Source organism: Zootoca vivipara, chromosome Z2, assembly GCF_965207765.1.
Source record: "Zootoca vivipara chromosome Z2, rZooViv2.hap1.1, whole genome shotgun sequence".
NCBI lineage: Eukaryota > Metazoa > Chordata > Lepidosauria > Squamata > Lacertidae > Zootoca > Zootoca vivipara.
The window spans coordinates 36,048,771-36,067,784 of NC_142585.1; the positions used below are offsets into that span (position 1 = coordinate 36,048,771).

The 19,014-nt window shown below is 43.3% G+C and overlaps 1 protein-coding gene across 5 annotated transcripts in view; it reads right to left on the minus strand.

The window, feature by feature from the left end:
• Window positions 1–19,014, minus strand: part of TSC1 (TSC complex subunit 1) — a 30,937-nt gene that overhangs the window by 10,482 nt on the left and 1,441 nt on the right. For 2 of the 5 annotated variants that reach the window (XM_035102208.3, XM_088664760.1), the window contains exons 2-13: window positions 14,773–14,935; window positions 13,032–13,135; window positions 11,361–11,513; window positions 9,965–10,109; window positions 8,592–8,746; window positions 7,477–7,550; window positions 7,040–7,206; window positions 4,965–5,056; window positions 3,893–4,013; window positions 3,201–3,301; window positions 1,589–1,661; window positions 1,017–1,121 (exon numbers count right to left, since the gene is read on the minus strand). In XM_035102208.3, coding sequence (XP_034958099.1) covers window positions 1,017–1,121; window positions 1,589–1,661; window positions 3,201–3,301; window positions 3,893–4,013; window positions 4,965–5,056; window positions 7,040–7,206; window positions 7,477–7,550; window positions 8,592–8,746; window positions 9,965–10,109; window positions 11,361–11,513; window positions 13,032–13,135; window positions 14,773–14,878 — 1,396 coding nt within the window. In that variant the 5' untranslated portion in view covers window positions 14,879–14,935. Of the gene's footprint in view, window positions 1–1,016; window positions 1,122–1,588; window positions 1,662–3,200; window positions 3,302–3,892; window positions 4,014–4,964; window positions 5,057–7,039; window positions 7,207–7,476; window positions 7,551–8,591; window positions 8,747–9,964; window positions 10,110–11,360; window positions 11,514–13,031; window positions 13,136–14,772; window positions 14,936–16,025; window positions 16,111–19,014 lie in introns of all 5 variants that reach the window. The other 3 variants (XM_088664757.1, XM_088664759.1, XM_035102209.3) reach the window with 3 other exon arrangements.

A 19,014-nucleotide genomic window follows, 5' to 3' on the forward strand; every position in this document is an offset into this window, starting at 1 on the left:
CGGCATGGGGCGCAGCTTCGGAGACATCTGAAGCTGCGCCCCATGCCGGGAAAGGCAGGCGAGGCGGCGGCCGGGAGAAGAGAGCTTCTCCCCGCCGCTGTCTCGCACACAGCTGGCATCGGATGGGGCTTTGGAGACCTTCTCTGAAGCCCCGTCACATACTGCCGCCAGTCGCCCATAGGAACGCATTGATTAAGTTTCAATGCATTCCTATGGGAAACTGGGACTTGCTAGACAAAAAATTCGTTACACGAATTGAGCCATGGAACGAATTAAATTCGTCTAGCGAGGCACCACTGTACGTTCTTCCAGTATTTCTTTCTTTTTTTTTAAAAAAAAAAAAGTTGTTGCAGGACAAAATGCCAGAATTTATTTTTGGTTTGCTAGTCATGGGGCAGTGAAGCTCAACCCCCTTGGCAGTCCTTCTCAGACAGCCTAATAGCTTTCTGAGATTTCAGCAGGCATTGCCCTACATACTTTCAACAGTCTCTTTGCAGCCATGAGGGATAGAAACTTGACGGCAGAAGCGGCTTTAAACCAAGTCTGCCCACTGGCTCATCTAGTTCAGTATTGTCCAAACTGAGTAGTAGTAGTAGAAGCAGCAACAGCAGCAGCAGCAGGCTCTCCAGTGTTTCAAACAGGGAACCTTTCCAAAGCCCTACCTGGAGACATTGGTGGATTGAAGCAGGGACCTTCTTGCATGCAAAGCAGATGCTCTACCACTTGTTTTCAAAAGAGATTATTTCTTCAAATGGCTGAAGCTGGTGCCTAACATTAAGTTCTGCGTTCCCCAGGGAAATTATGGCACATGCACACACATACAGCCTTGGCCACGGCTAAACTGCCAGTCTATAAAAAGACTGTTTTCATTTGGCTCCTACCCAAAGCTGGACAAAGGCATACAATTCCCTCTGGAGCCACACAAGGCGAGATCCCAACAAGCAGACTCATGAGCATAGTGTCTGCTCTCTCGGCCATGATGTTCTTGAACTTCCCGACACCCCCTACCCCATTACCTTCCTCTCGGTCCTTCTCACCGCTGTCTTGAGAAGAGGCCTCCAGGTCACCCAAGATGCCAGGAAGATCACTTAAAGTTACCAAACTCATATCGCTGTGAGAATCTTTTTTTTTGGGGGGGGGGGGAGAGAGAAAACAAGATGTTTTAACTTCTGGCGTATGTATGCTGTGGCAAACGTTGCAATTCAAGTTCAAACCACACCAAAAAGCCTCTTCTCCAAACCATCACAAAATTTGGCTGTACCTACACACACTTTAAAAAAAAAGGTGTCCTCAGTGCATCAGGCTGGGGCACTTTGGAAGAACTTCCACACTTAGATTGCCATCTAATAAACTAGCAGAGACATGATGTGCAAAGGACACTCCCAATTTGTAAGAGATGGTAGAGCAGGCATCCCCAAACTGCAGCCCTCCAGATGTTTTGGCCTACAACTCCCATGATCCCTAGCTAAGAGGATCAGTTGTCAGGAATGATGGGAATTGTAGTCCTAAACATCTGGAGGGCCGAAGTTTGGGGATGCCTGTGATAGAAGTTAAATATTTAGGAGGTAGGAATTCAGTTGAAGCTTACCAACAGCTTGAGAACTTTGGGTGAAGTTTGGCTGTCGCGACAACAGAAACCTTGTGGGATCGGTTCTGCCCTCCTAGAAGAGAGCAAGAATTCCATGCAACAGACACATCCCTATCACAATGCTTCACATGTTCCCCAAAACCGAACAGAAAAGGAACACCCCCAACACACACACCCCAATTAAAACCAGGAGGAGGACCAAGCATGTGTGCAAGGGGAAATACAATACAACATGTTTTCTGGAGGAGCTTCCCTTGTATACCTGAGTCACTGCTCCGGGCGTGCCTCCTCCAAGGGCAGTTAATTCAGCCCCTGCATACTGACAAAATGACTGCCCCCCCCCCAAAAGCCAAGACTGATGGGAAGGAAGGAGGCTGAGCAGGAAGTATGGTGTAAAGTGCCCAACTAAGACCTGGGAGACCAGAGTTTGAATCCCTACTCAGCCATGAAGCTCACTGGGTGATCGCAGGCCCTTCACTGCCTCTCAGTATAACCACCCTCACAGGGTTGTTGTGGGGAAGAAACATGTACATTACCATGAGCTTCTTGAAGAAAAGATGGGCTATAAATGCAGGCATCCACCCACTAATGGGGGGGGTTACATTCTGGGCCCTGGTATACACAAGCAAAATTGTGTAAAGTGGGGCAAACCCTCTAAAAAGCTTCTAAATACCTACTTCCCCCTGCTCTCCAGATCTCTTTCCTGCTGTTTCTCCAATCCAGACCAAAGTATCTAGAGCTGACGCTCTGGGGCTGGGCTGGAGACTGGAGAATGTGTGGGAAATTGGTAGTGGCTGCTGCTGCACTACCCTGTGTGTCAGCTGTTAGGTGGGGAGGCTGATCAGCCTAAACCAGTGTTTCCCAACCTTGTGCCTCCAGATGTTTTGGGACTACAACTCCCATCATCCCTAGCTAGCAAGACCGGTGGTCAGGAATGATGGGAATTGTAGTCCGAAAACAGCTGGAGGCATAAGGTTGGGAAACACTGGCCTAAACAAAACCCCACTGGGCCTCCAGTCTCTTCCTCCACCCTCACTGAAGTCCTTTTCTGACTCCAGGGAGGGACTCTCCAGCTCTCTCCTGCCATTTCCTGGTATGATTCCATTTATTTATTTATTTCCTGGTGCCATGCAAGGACACACATGAGCAGAACATGCATGTGGGGAGGGGGGGGAATGCCTGTAAGTCTTGCAAAGAAACAGCAAGTAGCCTCTACCTAAAGTAGAGTTCTTTGGACAGGGCTATGCAGACTTCAGACTTGTCAGAGCTAGTAGTCCCGTCCCCCCTTTAGCAACTAGATTTCTAAGTTCTATGAAACAAAACCAGGGTGCTTCTTGAGTAGTGGAATTAGTTTTCAGAACCAGCACTGTGTTCAAAGTCATTTCATCCAAAAGTCCACTCCATGGTTAGTCCTTAAAGCTTTCTTCATTTCAGCACCATAGTGTAGGGTGGGGAAAGACAAGTTATGGTTGCTCCCGATGAACTGGGAATCAGAATCGCCTTGCCAGTCTCATGAAAGCCAGACATAGTCAATTACTTTTTAAATCTGCTCATAGGCTAAGTTCAAAAGTGGAATCCCCATTTTGCCAAGCACTAACAATTTTGACAGTACCTTTCTGGGAGGCACAGTGGAAACTGAAACATGAGCAGCTTCTTCTGAACTGCACGAGGGAGGTGGGGAGGTGGCAGTTTCTAGGCAGGCTCCTTTCTCGGCTGTTAAAAAGAAATACAGAAAAAAATATTCCCTTACAAATGTTAATGCCTGACCCTTTTTTAAAAGCAAGGGTTGGGGAGAGCACTTTTGAGCTTCCCAAGGACCATGCTCCCTCATGGGCAAACATTCCAGGTGTTGTGTGCCAGTGGCGGGCAGGGCCAGAGGCCAAAAGTAGGTGGAGCAAAGTTAACTCTTTACCTTTGTACCACAGGCTATGTACCAGCCATACAGAATTTAAGAGGTTTTTAGATCCATAGGTATATCTCTCTTTCCACCAAACACACTCACCTCTATCCATCCTCCAGTCAGGCAACCAAGGGTATATTCTGGCCAACCAAAAGTACTCAAAGAGGGCACGGAGCAAAGCTGCTGAGGCACACTTGGGAAAAGGCCCATGGGCCAAACAGAGAGACCAAAAGGGCTGCTTTGGGCCCCCATGTATGTGAGGTCCACACCCCAAGCCCCAGTTTAGAGGCTTCAGGGGCTTGTGCAATAATGTCACAGACCAATGGTTTGGCACTTAACTAGTCTCTGTTGCTGACAAAACTGCCAGGGTGCTGAAAAGAAAACCCCAATATGGCTGGCCCTACCTTGTACGATATAGCTTCTGTCGAGAGTCTGGGCTGCGGTATAAGTTGTCTCCGAAACAGTTCCAGGGGAGTGGGGGGGAGTGGTCATGCCACAAGCAATGGTAGGGCTCCAGAAGGTCACCTGGAAAAAGAGTGGCAGGGTTTTTCCCAGTGTACCCAATAGAAAGGAGGGAAAATCAGACCTCCTGCATCCACTTTCAGTGCCATCAACACTTTAAACTTCCATCTCTGTTCCAGTCTTCACCAACCTGGTGTACCCTCCAGATGCTTTGGGCTCCCAACTCCCATTGACAAGGCTGGGGGGCTGACGGGAGCATGTCATCAACTAGAGCAGCAAGGTAAGAACATTTTAACCCAGCACTGGCTGCCTGTGTGGTTTGGGGCCCAATTTAAGGCACTCGTATCAAATTAAATAAAGCCCTGCATGCCTATAGACTCAAGTCTCTGCAGAAGCACCATCTACAAGGCCAACCAACTCAATCATTAACTTTGACTGGTGTGTGTGTCTGCTCATTGACCCCGCTAGGATTTGTGATTCAAGGACGCATAACAGGGCCTTCTCTGTGGTGGCACCCAAGCTTTGGAACTCCCAATACAGGAAGCTGCCATACACTGAAGTCAGACCATGCAGTCAATCTAGCTCAGTGCTATCAAGACTGACTGATAGCAACTCTCTCAGGAGAATCAGACACAAGTCTTTCTCAGCCCTATCTGGAGATACCGGGGATTGAACCTGGGACCTTCTGCATGGCAAAGCAGGTGCTCCGACACTGATCTGGGGCCCTTCCTCATAGCTCCCTTCTAGAGCAGTGTTTGTCCTTCTCACTTTTTACACTGAGACACAGGTTGAGGGTGCTCTTGTTTCCCCAGGGCTTTGCAGATTTGAGATTTTAATTGGTTTCATGCTCAACTGCTGCAAGTGATCAGTATTTATGGCTTCTGCATTCTTTCATTTGATGTATTTTGTTGTGTTATCTTTTATTATACATTTTCCTGAGATCTTTCTGGAGAACAATTTATAATTGTAACCAGTAAAAGAAAAATATAACAGCCGCAACACAAGCAGGGTTACCTGCTCAGGTGTCAGAAACGAGGGTTGAAACTTGAAGCTCTGAGGTAGCTGGTCTGGCAATAGCAACAGCCGAGAAGGGATAGTTGGTCTTTCTGCATTTTTTATTAAAGAAGATGGAGAATAAAGGGTAAAAGGGAATTATTTCTCCCAAAATTAATAAAGCCGTATACAAATCATTTCCTATCCAGGAGGATCACCCATCCCAAAATTTGTAGAGTGTGATTGTTTGTTTGTTTGTTTGTATGTATGTACGTATGTATACAGTGGTACTTCAGGTTAAGTACTTAATTGGTTCCGGGGTGCCATTCGCACCCCGAAAAGTACTTAATAGCGCACATGCGCGAAGCACCGATGGAGCGCTTCTGCACATGCGCAAAGCGCACAGATCGCTTCTGCGCATACACACACGGCGGAATCCGGAAATAAACACTTCCGGGTCTGTGGAGTACTTAAACTGAAAGTACTCAAACTGAAGCGTACTTAACACAAGGTATGACTGTGTGTGTGTGTGTGTGTGTACACACATACACAAAAAAAAAACTTGGAATGCTATCAAAAATTAGGCATTAAGAACATAGGAAGCTGCTACACAGTTCATTGTTTTATCTAGCTTGGTAATGTCTACACAGACTGGCAGGAGCACTCCAGGACTTCAGAAAACGGACATTGCCAGCCCTACCTGGAGATGTCAGGGATTGAACCTGGGACCTTCTGCATGCAAAGCAGATGTTCTATCACTGAGCTACAGCCCTTTCCAGGAATATAGGAAGCTGTGTTATACCAAATCAGATTCTTGGTCAATCTCATCTAGTACTATCTATTCTGATTGGCAGTAGCCTTTTTCATTGGATGGAGAACATGGTGGTGGGCTTTCTTGAACCAGCTGGAAATGGAAATTTACAGCACAGCATGAAGTTCTAAAAGGGGCTCAGCAAAAGAGCTGGCCCCTGCTTTAAAGCAGTATAAGCAACTTAAGTGGGGCACAGGAAAGACAGTGGCAGGTCATTAGACACTGTCATTAGACACTACATTAGACACACAGATACAGATCCCAGAGCAGTCTTGAGCAAGCTATGGTTGCCCACTGCAACCATTACTCTGGCTTGCAATATAAACCATGGTTTGCAAAAACCAGGATTCAACCACAGGCATGGTGTTTGCTTCCATCCCTCCACTTGCTGCCTCATACATGAGTTCACTTACCATGTACACCAACACTAGGCAGGTCCCAGCTTAGATAAGGTTAGCAAAACCAGTTTATGACAGGGTCTGGTTAGCATCAGGGCATGTGTCTGTAGCATTAAGCATCCCAGGGGATTGATTGAAATAAATCATAGATTTATGATCAGATGTGTGTGTCTAATCATAGATTTATGATCAGATGTGATGTTTTTCCAGGCAAGCACAACAATTTGGTTCAAGCAAACCCATTTGTCTAAACCATTTCGTGTAGAGGAAAAGTACCATTTGCATTCCTTAACATCCTGCTTTTCTGGAGGTAGTAAAACTGTTTTTCTGCTGTCTTCCTGCCTAATCCTTTCATGAATTTCTACTGCTCTTATTTCCTGTTTATTTTAGCCTCAATGTTTATTTCTTGCTTTGTAGTGCAGATAGATCTGTAGCCTGGGAAAGGCCTTCCTGGTTTTTCCTCACATATTCTCTGCTACCTGATCCTCTCCCACATGAAACCTTTTTGGGATGTGCTGAGGCATTTGATTGGTTGTTTTGAATTCTATAACACAATTCTTTTGTGTGATTAAAGGAGCCTGGGCAAAGGGTGGAGAAGGTCCCTTCTCTCTCTCTCTCTCTCTCTCTGGACCAGAGCTTTGCAGGTCAAAGTGTCTGTCTGTCTTTCTTTTCCCCTTTCCCTATTCTTCCCTACACTCATGAGTAAGCCCCACATGTGTTACAGGAAACTGTGGTTAAGGCAAAAAAAGAAGGGACCGAGAACGGCATTGTGAGGAGAGAACTGGTAAACTTGGTTTGCTAGAATGAGCAATACACCTGCTCCGAGCAGGTGCTTCAAGGACGGCACCTGCTGTTTATAGACATTCTGAAGAGCTGGGGGACCTTACCAAATTTTCTCTGCAAATTGGAAACAAAATCAGAGGGGCGATTCTGCAAGTAAGAGGACATCAGCTGGGAAGGTGAATAGTAGTCATCTTCACAGGAAGCTTCTGCTGGGTCCAGGGAGATACGGGCACATTCTATCAAAACATCATGGGTTTCTAGCCTCTTCCACCTGTTTTAGGTCCAAGCACCACCAGTCAATTTCCACCCCATCACAGAATTTATGATACAATCTCTATTTACAGGAAATATTTATCAAAAAAATTAAAAGATTTTTGAAAACCCAACCCTAGGGTGACATGGGTGTCACTATGGTCTAACCTAGAGATGATTTTAGAAAGGGTTAATTGCAGAATGCCATGAACATAGTATTTTGATTTAAGAAGGGATGAGTTAAATGTTCAATCACAGCCTCTTTTAAAAGGGATGGGAATGTACACACCTCTGAGGGTCCAGTTCGTGATCCTTGGATCCAGTCACTAGCTCAGGGTGGATGCGCACATGTGCCATCATTGGCTGGAAGAAACAGAGAGAGAAAATGGGTATTTTATTTTGCTATTATCATAAAAAGAGCTCTGTTGGATCAGACCACCAAAGGCCCATCTAGGCTAGCATCCTGTTCTCATATTGGTCAGCCAGATGCTCATGATGGGAAGCATACAAGCATGAACCAAGCCCAAAACATCTCCCCACTAGTGATCCCCAACAGCTGGTATTCAGAAGCATACTTCCCCCTTACTGTGGAGGTTGATGTTATCCACCAGGGTCAGTAGCCAGTTGCAGTCTGATTGTCTTTGAATATGCCTAAAACTCTTGTTAAGCCATCTAAGTTAGCCATCACTGCATCCCATGGAAGCAAATTCTGTTGCTGTGTGTTGTGTTGAATAGGGGGGGGGGCACTGTGGTCTAAACCAATAAGCCTCTTGGGCTTGCTGATCTTAAGGTTGGCAGTTCGAGTCCGCACAACGGGGTGAATGAACTCCCGGTGTTCTGTCTCAGCTCCTGCCAACCTAGCAGTTTGAAAGCGTACCAGTGCAAGTCCATAAATAGGTACCGCTGCAGCGGGAAGGTAAATGCCATTTCCATGCGCTTGTCATGGTGTCCTGTTGCACCAGAAGCGGTTTAGTCATGCTGGACTTAACCGTCCAGGGGTCCCTTTGTCTTTAAGATCAATCTAGCTCAGCGCTGTCCACCATGGCTGGCAGCAGTTCTCTGGGGTTTCAGGCAGGGATTCTCTCCCACCTCCATCTGGAGATATGTCACTGGGGATTGAACCCAAGACCTCCTGTATGCAAATATATGGCCCTTCCCTACACACCTGATTGCAGGTATTAATTTTCAGTTCCAATTGATTGCTGGACTTCCAATTTCTCTTTAGAAGCCCACTTCCTCAGATGCAGGTTCAACTTAGTTATTCGTTTCGGTACAGTGAACAGCCAATACAATAAATAAATAAATACCAGCAATCAAGCAATTCCAAAAAAAATAAGCTTGGGTCATGTCTTTCTGACTTACAGGTACACACAAACAAGATGTGCTTTAAAGAAAGAGTTTTACCTTGACTACCTCTTCAAAGGTCTCCAAGTTTTCTTTCATACTGTAGTAGGAGCGCAGAAAGGAGACAAAATTGCAAGGGTACATTCCGTAAAGGCGGTGAAAGAGAGCATACACACTGGCATGGAGGTGGAGCCGGTGGATGTCAGTTATGTGTCCTAGGGAGGCAAAGACATAAAGCAGGTTACAATGACTCCTATTATTGAGGTCTCTTGACATGTGCCCCCCCTAAAAAAATACTGCTGTGCTGTTTTTATTACTTGTGTTTTAATAGCTGTATGATTTGTGGTTTTCCATATTGTTTTAATTCCATTAGTTTAATTGCTTTTTAACAATTGCCTTTTACATGTTTTCAGCTTTTTGAATTTTATCTGTGTTGTTTTTAATTTGTGTATGTCACCTTGAGTCCCAGTCTCGGGAAAAGGAGGAATATAAATAAATATAAATATTATCATAGCAAGTGCCACAATTCCATAGGTGCACAAAGGGAGTGGGAAGAGAATAATTTTGAACAGAACTGGCTGTGAGCTCAGCACCTTAGGAAAATATGGCTTTTTGTGAAACTGTGTGCAAGTCTGATTTAAACTCCATGGCTCACTCTGGGACAATCTGTTAAAATGGAGATTAGATGACAATCTTTGCAACAATTTAAAATGCAAACATTAAAAATAACCTACAATCACAAAAATTGTGGTTTGTCCTGAAAATTTACATCTCGGGTGTCAGAGGTAAAAGTGAGTCTTCAATGTAGCCGATTTAAAACCCAGACGTTGAAAGATCAAAATGGAGCCCCAGAGCTAACAGTAATCTGGCTGCTGCATTTTGCACTGATAGAAGTTTCCAGTCAATTTCAAGGGTTGCTTCTTGTAAAGCCCAATGTCAGGCACACATTGACTGTGACACAAGGTTACCCAATGAGCTTTCAAGGCAAGAATCAGGATTTAAACCCTGGTCTCCCAGGTCCTGGGTCCAAAACTCTGAAACACCATGCCACAATTTCAGGGGGTTTTGTATTCAGGGCCAGAATTGTAGTCTGAATTTAGGACCTTCAGCAAGGCTGGGAGAATTAGTGAACTGCCTTATACTGCCTTTGGTTTATTTAGCTCAGTATGTGCTACATTGAGAGCTATTCAGTTTTTGTTACCTTGATATGGGTGGACTAAAACTCCCCCCCTCCCATCCTTGACCATCATGCTAAGCTGGCTGTGAATTGTGGGAGTTGTAGTTCACTCACATCTGGAGACCCAAGGTTCAACAACACTGACCTATGCTGACTGGCAGGGGCTCTTCTGCATGCAAAGCAGACTCTCTACCACTGAGCTACAGACGTTCCCAAGGGTAAGCTTGTTCACAGCAGACTTTTTCTGGCATCTCACCTGAATTCTTCAAGTTCCAGGAAGAAAGGCGACCAAAGATGCCAAAGTAATCGCGCAGGTACTGCTTTCCAGCCTGGGGGATCATTGGCAGCATCGTTATTAACACTAGTACACCTGTGATGATTGCCACTACATCCGTGTCACTCTGCAAAAGATGAGTAGGATAAAGAAAAAGACAACTATCCAGAGGTTTAAGATTTCTCAACAGATGCATCACAAGTGTTAGGAAAGCCCTCTGCTCCATTGCCTTCGTTTCTGTGGGTGCAGTTAGGATAGCAATAGCTATTTCAATGCTCCTTAGCAAAGACTGCATTTGTACAATCCTTACATGGTAAATGGTTTTCTGAAATGCAGTACCATACTTTGCCACCACTAGTGTTACATGCTTTTACGCTCCTACAGATGAAGGAAACCCAACATTTTACATATAAAGCAGCATGTCAGGTAGAAGAGTTTAGGTCCCTCTGCACAACACCTAGTTTTCTTCTTGCAGGGGTCTTTGAATGCTTCCACCATATTTAAAGCAATCTATTTCTCACTAACTCCCTTTTAAAAAAAGGGTTATTTAATTTCCCTACTCTTGTTTTTACATTGTACAGGGATCAATAAAAGTAACAGAATATGAGTTAAGTGCCAAATTTAAAATGTGAAACAATGTTTGAGAGGATTGGCCAAACCTAAACAGAGGGCGGGGAGGGGGGGGGAGAGCCGACACCAAAGACCCTATTTGGGACAATGGGGCAATAGTTGTAAAAACACACTGAGTTGGATCAAATATTAGTCCTACTCAGAGGAGACCCATTAAAAACAGTAACAGGTTACTATCTACTCTGACTAGGACACAGCCCAATGGAAAAAAAGAAACCTAAACCCAGTTGTGAAGAAAGAGGTGTTATTCATTTTCACCATGTTTTGAGAGTCTCTCTCTCAGAATGGAGACTTTACCACTCTGATTTTATTGGTCCGTTTCAGAATTAAAGCCTACATCCCTCGAAAAGAGAAAATTCTGATATGAATGAGGGAAACTGATCCAACTTGCATGAACGGGAGTGGGCACTATGGCTGGAGGATCAGTAAGTGACAAAGGTGTTATGTGAATAACTACCTGATGAATAGTTCTAGGCGGGATGCCATTCACAAAGGTTTGCATTGCAGGCACAGTGTGCAGTGACCACTGTCCAAAAGGGTTTTGTTTCCATATCTCAGGCTGGCACCCTCCAAATGTTGTTTGACTAAAACTCCCATCAGCCCCAGCTAGAACAGCCAAGTGTCACGGATGATGCAAGTTTTAGCACTGAACATCTGGAGGAAACCAAGTTGTGAGAGGTCACTGTATGTCATCACATTCCACGGAAACATATAATAAACAAGAATTGCAGCTGCACAGCATCCATACCTTAAGACACTTAAGCAACGTAACCATGACAGATGCTTGAGAAAGCTTATGTTTCCAAGATGGCTGACATCTTATCACATGCCCAAGGAGTGAGAGAGCCAGGAGACGGGTACTTGGTCTGCTCATACATTCATTGATTTTGTCCAGGAGGTGCTAGGAGAAATTAAAAGAGCGAGAACTTGTGATAAAAGCAAATGGAGAATTAACCTGGAGGGAAGCTGAAATATATAACTGAACCTGCTCTCACTCTCTTTCATAGGCATCTCAAAGCACTCCTAAATAACAACATGGGGCTTGGTTCACCTGTTAGATCACCTTACACCATGAATATGACCACTTGACCACTTCCATCTGCAAAACTGGCTCTGTCATAGTTACCATATAACATTCGTTCTGCATTTGTAAAAAAAAAAAAAACCAATCTTTTAGCGCTGCAGCACCCACACTTTGGAAATCCCTGCCTACTGACATCAGGCAAACATTTTGCTATATACTCTTCTTTGGCACCTGCTGATAACATTTGTTCAGACAAGCCTATCCAGAAATGTAGAATGCTGTTATGTGCTTTTACCTGTTTTTACCTTATCACTGATTTCAATTATTTGAATGTTTTTACTGTTGATTTGCTTTATTCTTTTTAAGCTGATTTTTAACATCAAATTGTATATAAACTGAATGAAATAAATGTTTAATTGTTTGCACCCCACCTTTCACAATAAAATAAACTCAAAGTGGCTTACAATATAAAAAAATCTCTCCTTCCAAGAGCCAATGCAATCAATGAATGCCAACAGGATCATAGTAAAAAGGAGGGGACTGAAAAACATGGGGGTATTAGCAGGTTCAGAAAGAACTCCAAAGTTTGCAGAAGAACAATCAATGTTTTTGGGGAGACATTAAGGAGGTTAAAAAGGGCAACAACTCCAAAACAGTCCAATATTGACTCAATGACCGCTGAATGTTGAGAATATCAGTTTAGGGACATGGTTGGCTGGCATTCAGAAACATTCTAAAAATAATACAAACAAGTGCAAATGTAGAAGATACACACCCCACAGCAGTTTTACTTAACTAGTGGTTGTGGTTCAAGAACAGTACCACAATTAAAGACCCACAACTGGCTCAATTCACAAGGTTGCTTCATTCATACATGCTCAGGACTGGACCAGGGAAGAAGCTGCTCAGAGGCACCTACAGTCACATGGGAAGTGATGGGCAGTGATGGGCAGCAGCTTCAATGGCTTTTAAAAACTGCTTTGCTGTATTCTCCACACACATGCACAATCAAGCAGTTTATAAGTTTTATTAAATAAATAAAAAGTTGATCAGACAAAATCATGGAGGATAAAACTATCAATGGCTACTAGCCATGGTAGCTATGTTCCACCTCTACTGTCACAGGCTGCATCTCCTGAATACCAGTTGCTGAGAATCACAAGTGAGAAAATAGCTGCTGCACGCAAGTTCCACTTGCAGGCTTCCCAAAATGGGCATCTGATTGGCCACTGCAAGAACAGGATGCTGGACTAGATGGGCCACTGGCTTCATTCAGCCGCACTCATCTTATGATCTAAGTGGGCCCCAGCCTTGTTGCTTTTAAAAGCCGCTCAGCAATTCCTCAGCACAATGACACATGGCAGACAACCATGTGACAACATACATGTGCATTACCTTGTCATGTGGCTCTTGAAGTGTGCACAGGACATGTAAGACTTGCTCGGAACTTGTTTCCAAGTAGTAATCCACCAAGGTATTTACAATCACTGGCCCGCGATCTGATGTGGTTATTGGCCACCAAAAGAAAACACAATTACAGATCAGCATTCACATACACAAAAAAGATGTATTGGTCAGAAACGATTTGAATGATTTGAAGAAACTTATATAGGAGGTTACAGAATAAATCCACTGAGTACTATGCAATTTAACATTTATCCTGTGGGGATTATAGGAATTTATTTTATTTTTAAAATTTTATTGAAAGTTTTCAGTAAGGAAGTAAAGTGAAAAAAAGAAGGGGGGGCTGAAACTGAAATACAATACAATATATGGGTATATAAATAATACAATTATTCCACCAAATGTAAAATTATTAACAAATTATATTTTTCATAAATGGATTCAAACTATCAATTTATTTATCCATACACAATCTGTCTAAAAGCAATCCATTTGTATGTTGCAAGCACTGTCATGACTTCTATCCATTGATTTGGGGGGGGGCATGGTATTATCTTTCCAATGAATTAATAACAGCCTTTTGGCAGAAGGGCACAGAGAGTCTTTCTACAGTACACCATGGGTTGTCAACCTGGTCCGTACCACCCACTAGTGGGCAGTTCAGGATTCTAGGTGGGCAGTAGGGGGTTCTACAGCACATGGTGAATCCTCCTTCCAACGAGTACTGGTGGGCGGTAAGGAAATTTTACTGTCAAGAAAGATGCATTAGTGGGCGGTAGGTATAAAAAGATTGACTACCCCTTATCTACAGTGATCCATTGACAAACCCCATATAGTTGCTATAAAATTTAAAATATTATCAGTGGGGATTGTAAGATTTAATTGAAGACAGAGTGGCCAGCAACATGAGACACCTCTGCTAAAACATTTGTTGGCTGCCTCTATGATTCTGAGCCAGGCTCAAGGCTCTTGTGATGCTATACAAAGCCCTGAACAACTTGGGTCCATGATATCTTAACTTCCTGAGCATTTCTATACCAGCCTCACCACTGAGATTATATGGAGGAGAACTGTTATTACCCACCCCCATCAGAGAGGTGCCATTAGCCTCAGCTACAAGTACGGTATTTGGTGTTGCCAATCCCATGCTGTGGAACACTCTTTCAGCAGAGATGCAGATTTTGACTCTCAAGGTGTCTCTTGGAAACTTCATGCCAGCAGGCCTATGCAGTTTAAATCTCAAGAAGCCAGTTGTTTCAATGATTGTTCTGTACTGATTGCAATGGTTTATACTGTTTCCCCGAAAATAAGACATACCCATAAAATAAGCCATAGCAGGATTTCTAAGCATTTGCGCAATATAAGCCATACCCCGAAAATAAGACATAGTGATAGGCGCAGTTCTGGAGGGCGCCAAGGAAGAGGCAAGGCTGGACGTGTAATAAAAAATAAGACATCCCCTGAAAATAAGCCATAGTGTGTCTTCTTGAGGAAAATAAATATAAGACCGTGTCTTATTTTCAGGGAAACACGGTATTTTTATACTGCTGTATGCTGCTTTGATATTTTCAAAGAGGGTGGTATATTATTATTACTACAACAACAATTTACAATAGCACTATTCGGTGGCCACCTTAGGTTGAGCAGCAGTTGTGGGCCAGCTGCTTCAGAATAAAATGTGAGGAACTTCAGAAATACTGTGGAAATCACTGGAGACATGACTGATACTTACCTGAGTTTAGGATTTCTCTAAGCTCCGTCTTTACACCTTCCAGGTCCGTCAGATGTGGGGAATCCAGTAGGGCCAGAAGATGGCTGATATTTCCATGCTGAGCCATTCTTCTTCACACAAAGTGCTTCTGTGCATGCCACACTGGCTGTGTTGACTCCCGCTGCTGGCAAGAGAAATAAATAAAACCCCTGCTTTTGAAATGGGTTCTTTTTTTGTCTTCAGCCCAATACTGACTTCTTTACACCTCAACCCCCAATGCTTTCAATGTATATGCATGCTCAGAAAACGAAAACTACTACTATCTGAAATAAACTTATTCTGGTGTACAAACAACAAATTTTGTTATTATTATAAACTGTCCTTCAACACTTTAAATGAGTTAAACATATGCCTAAATCTCTCAGCAAAATCACTGGGGTTCAAAAAAATACTCGTTTTATTTTATTTATACAGGGGTTGTTCCCAGTATAACTGGAGTACAGTGTTCTTGCCAATTAACAGTTAGCTTCCAGCAGATTACATAGTCAGCTCAAGGGCGATTATCCTGATTTTACGAAGGGCATTATTATTATTATTTTACAGAAGGCAAACTGATACATAGCAGGCTGGCTAAAACAATACAGGAATCTGTATTTGAGGCCTGATATTTGAACCCAGGCCTGTCTTGAGATTCAAAAAGTAAAGCTTTCCCACCACCTCTAACAAAGCATTTTAAACAGACTTTCTGGACATTTCCTACTTTTGCCTCGCAGCCTACAGGATTTTATTTTCGCAAACAGACAGATTTCTAGCAAACAGCAAATGGTGGTGGCAGGTTTTTATCTTTTCTTTTAATGCCAAGAACTGGGCTGAATGCCTCAAGCCAAGTCATGCTGGCTGGTGCCAAGTCAACTGGACTCCTGCCACTGTTGTCTTCATCTCCAGTGTCATCACCTCCTTTTCACTGCTATTTTGATATTGTACAGTGGTACCTTGCAAGACGAATGCCTCGCGCAACGAAAAACTCGCTAGACGAAAGCGTCTTGCGATGTTTTTGGTGACTCGCAAGACGAAGTTCTCAATGGCCGCACTTCACAAGACAAGTTTTTCGGCGTTTTTGGGTTTGTTTTTGCCGCGGCCACCCATGCTTCACAAGACGAAATTATCGCTAGACGAAGCGACTCGCGGCACGAATTAATTTCGTCTTGCAAGGCACCACTGTACTAGCAATAGTGACACAACATCTTGCACAGAGCTTTAAATTCAGGACAGACCCAGTGTCAGTAATTCTTTGACAAAAGAGCTGTTGCTGCAGAACCAAACCGCCACTTCCCAGAGTCTTGGAACCGTCAGGGAAAACTGAAAAGGAAGTTATGTGAGATTTGTTTAGATTGTGACAGCTGACAGGCAATACTGCCGTTTTGTAAGCAGAAGCCAAACCCAAGCACAAAAACCAAAAACCCTCCTTAAGGCATTCAGCAACTGCCATCCAACATCAAGGACAGCTTATATATATATATGGGTTAGTGAAGGGCACTCAATGCCAAAGAAGAACTATCACATTTGCAATTTTAAAAAAAAAACCAACCCAAACACTTGCAGAGCATTTAATAGCTTTCCAGAAAAAAAAACAGGCTGCAATTTAAACATCTACTGTATAAAATGCAAAAGTTCAGAACTCTTTTGCTGTAATACTGACTCTCTTTCCACTGCTAGAAAATCTGACTTTTTTCATTAACACGAATGGATAGGAAAAATAGAGAGAAAGGATGATGAGTACCGGTAAATAGCTGTTGAGCACTCCTACATTCAACAATTTGCCCCAACTAAAACCACAAACGGTATTTTGAATCTTTCCAGAGGGCCACTGCTCCTGCCCTACAATAGTAAGTTGCACACAGGTGCCATATCCTTAAGGCACTTAAGGCACTAACATACCACCTGCAATGATCATGGATTCTTCTGAAGAATCATGGGAACTGTAGTTTGGCAAGGGTGCTGAGAGTTGCTAGAAGACACCTAGCTCACACAGCTAAAAATTCCAGAGTGCTTTAAAAATCAATCCCTCTTCCTAGGGAACTCTGGGAATTGTAGCTCTGTGGGGGAGATACAGTGTCTCTTAACCCTCAGAGGCCATGACAAACTAGAGCTCCCATGATTTCTTGGAGGAAGCCATGACCAGGGAACAATTGTAGGAATGAAGATGCCATGTCAAGCCACGTTTGGTGATCAAGGTTCTCTCAAAAGTGCCAGACCTAACTGGAAGACTTAAATCTAAAGCTTCTTCTATCATGGCTCAAAAAAGTAATGCCTGTAAGTTACCCCTGTAGCTAGGTCCTTACAGCTCTGTGACTATACAAAGATGTTTAAAAGCAACAGGTCCCTGAATACAAGATACTGAAAAGAAACTAGAAATAGCAGCCTCTAGCTTGCCCTCCCCATGAGCCAGTGTTAGAAACTGGGACAGAAAAGCTAGGAGACAAATGGCTCCTGGGACCTGGGTTGTGGGCACCCAAACAGAATGTCGAGTCACCATTGGGGGGGTGGAGTCGGCAAAACTTGTTATTTAGTATTTTGATAAGCATGAACTAATACACAATTTACATAAGTAACACATTGTTAATATCACATTTTAAACAGAAATTGTTAATACATGTTTAATTTGGTGTTTACAATAAAAATATTGGCACTATACTTCAGTTTTCAAAACACAGTGGTACCTCTGGTTAAGAACTTAATTCATTCTGGAGGTCCGTTCTTAAAACCTGAAACTGTTCTTAACCTGAGGTACCACTTTAGCTAATGGGGCCTCCCACTGCCGCCATGGTGCGATTTCTGTTCTGATCCTGAAGCAAAGTTCTTAACCTGAGGTACTATTTCTGGGTTAGCGGAATCTGTAACCTGAAGCGCTTGTAACCTGAGATACCACTGCACTACCCTTTATTGTTAAACTCCTTAACATATTGACTTAACGTATACTTCGAAGCTTCAAAGCACATACATTTCAGTAATCCTTGAGTGTCAGCCAGGTGCAAAAAATGGCCCCCAAACTTTTTGAGGTGCTCGCAAATGGGATAAAATCCTTAGGCACAAAATGCACCTGGCGCCCTGTTAATTTCAAATGCTTCCATGAGCATTCCCAAGGACATCTGGTTCATCTTTGTTGGAAATGCAATGCAATGCAAAACTGGGTCTTGGTCTTACATAATTATGCTATATCACAACACAACATTAAAATACAATACACAATTAAGAAAATAAGAATGCAAATAATCATTAATGTGACGGGCACATCAAAAAGTAAAGAGAGTCATTGTGATATAGTGGTCAGTATGTTGGACTAGGGATTGGGGTCAAATCCCCACTCAGTCACGGAGCTCACTGGGTGTGACCTTGGGCCAGTCACTGTATATCAGCCTAACCTACCTCACAAGGTTGTTGTGAGGATAAAATTTAGAGGGAGGTGTAGAAATACATATGCCACTTTGAGCTCCTTGGAAGTAAGGTGGGATAAAAATGCAATAAATAAATAACAAAAATAAAAGTTAAGCAGCTGCAAAGGCCAACTGGCCGAATCTCTGCTAGAAGGGTGTTTACAGTGTGGACCCACCAACCACAAATGCCTGACCTAGTTGAGGCCAGCTTGGCCTCTGTAAGATGGGGTGAGGGGGTGGGCTACTAACAGCACTCCTGTGACTGAGCTGCAATATGAGGGCTATGGCGATCCTTAAGGTACCCTGATCCAGAAGCGCATTCTTTTTTTTAAATGCAGACTTTTTGGGTGTCATCTCCCTTCACACACAGTGACGTCAACCAGGACATGAAGTTTAGTCTGCACGTTACAACAGTTATCATAAAGCCTCCTGAAACATTCTGCTGAAGTGGATTCTTCATTGGATTGTTATAGACAAGGACCTCAAAGACGACTTGCCCAAGGCAACCTAGTAAATAGACTGAAATTTTGACAAATTAGCCATAGTTGGTATTAGTCAGTAAAATTTTACAGAAGTCATCACCAGCCACACACTCACACACAAAGAATTTGAGAGAATTTTTAAGTAGTGCATACAACCACCTTGAATACCCTCTACTGACAGCTATGCCTAGGAAGAGTGGTTTTCCTCTCAATCTAAGCCAGAGATTGAGAACAATAGGATAAGCAAGCCAGCTGACTGTGCCTGAAAAACAGAAAGCCTTGCAACAGAAATAATCCAGCTAAAAACAAAAGAGTATTTTGTTCCTTTATTTGTGGGTCCCTCTGAA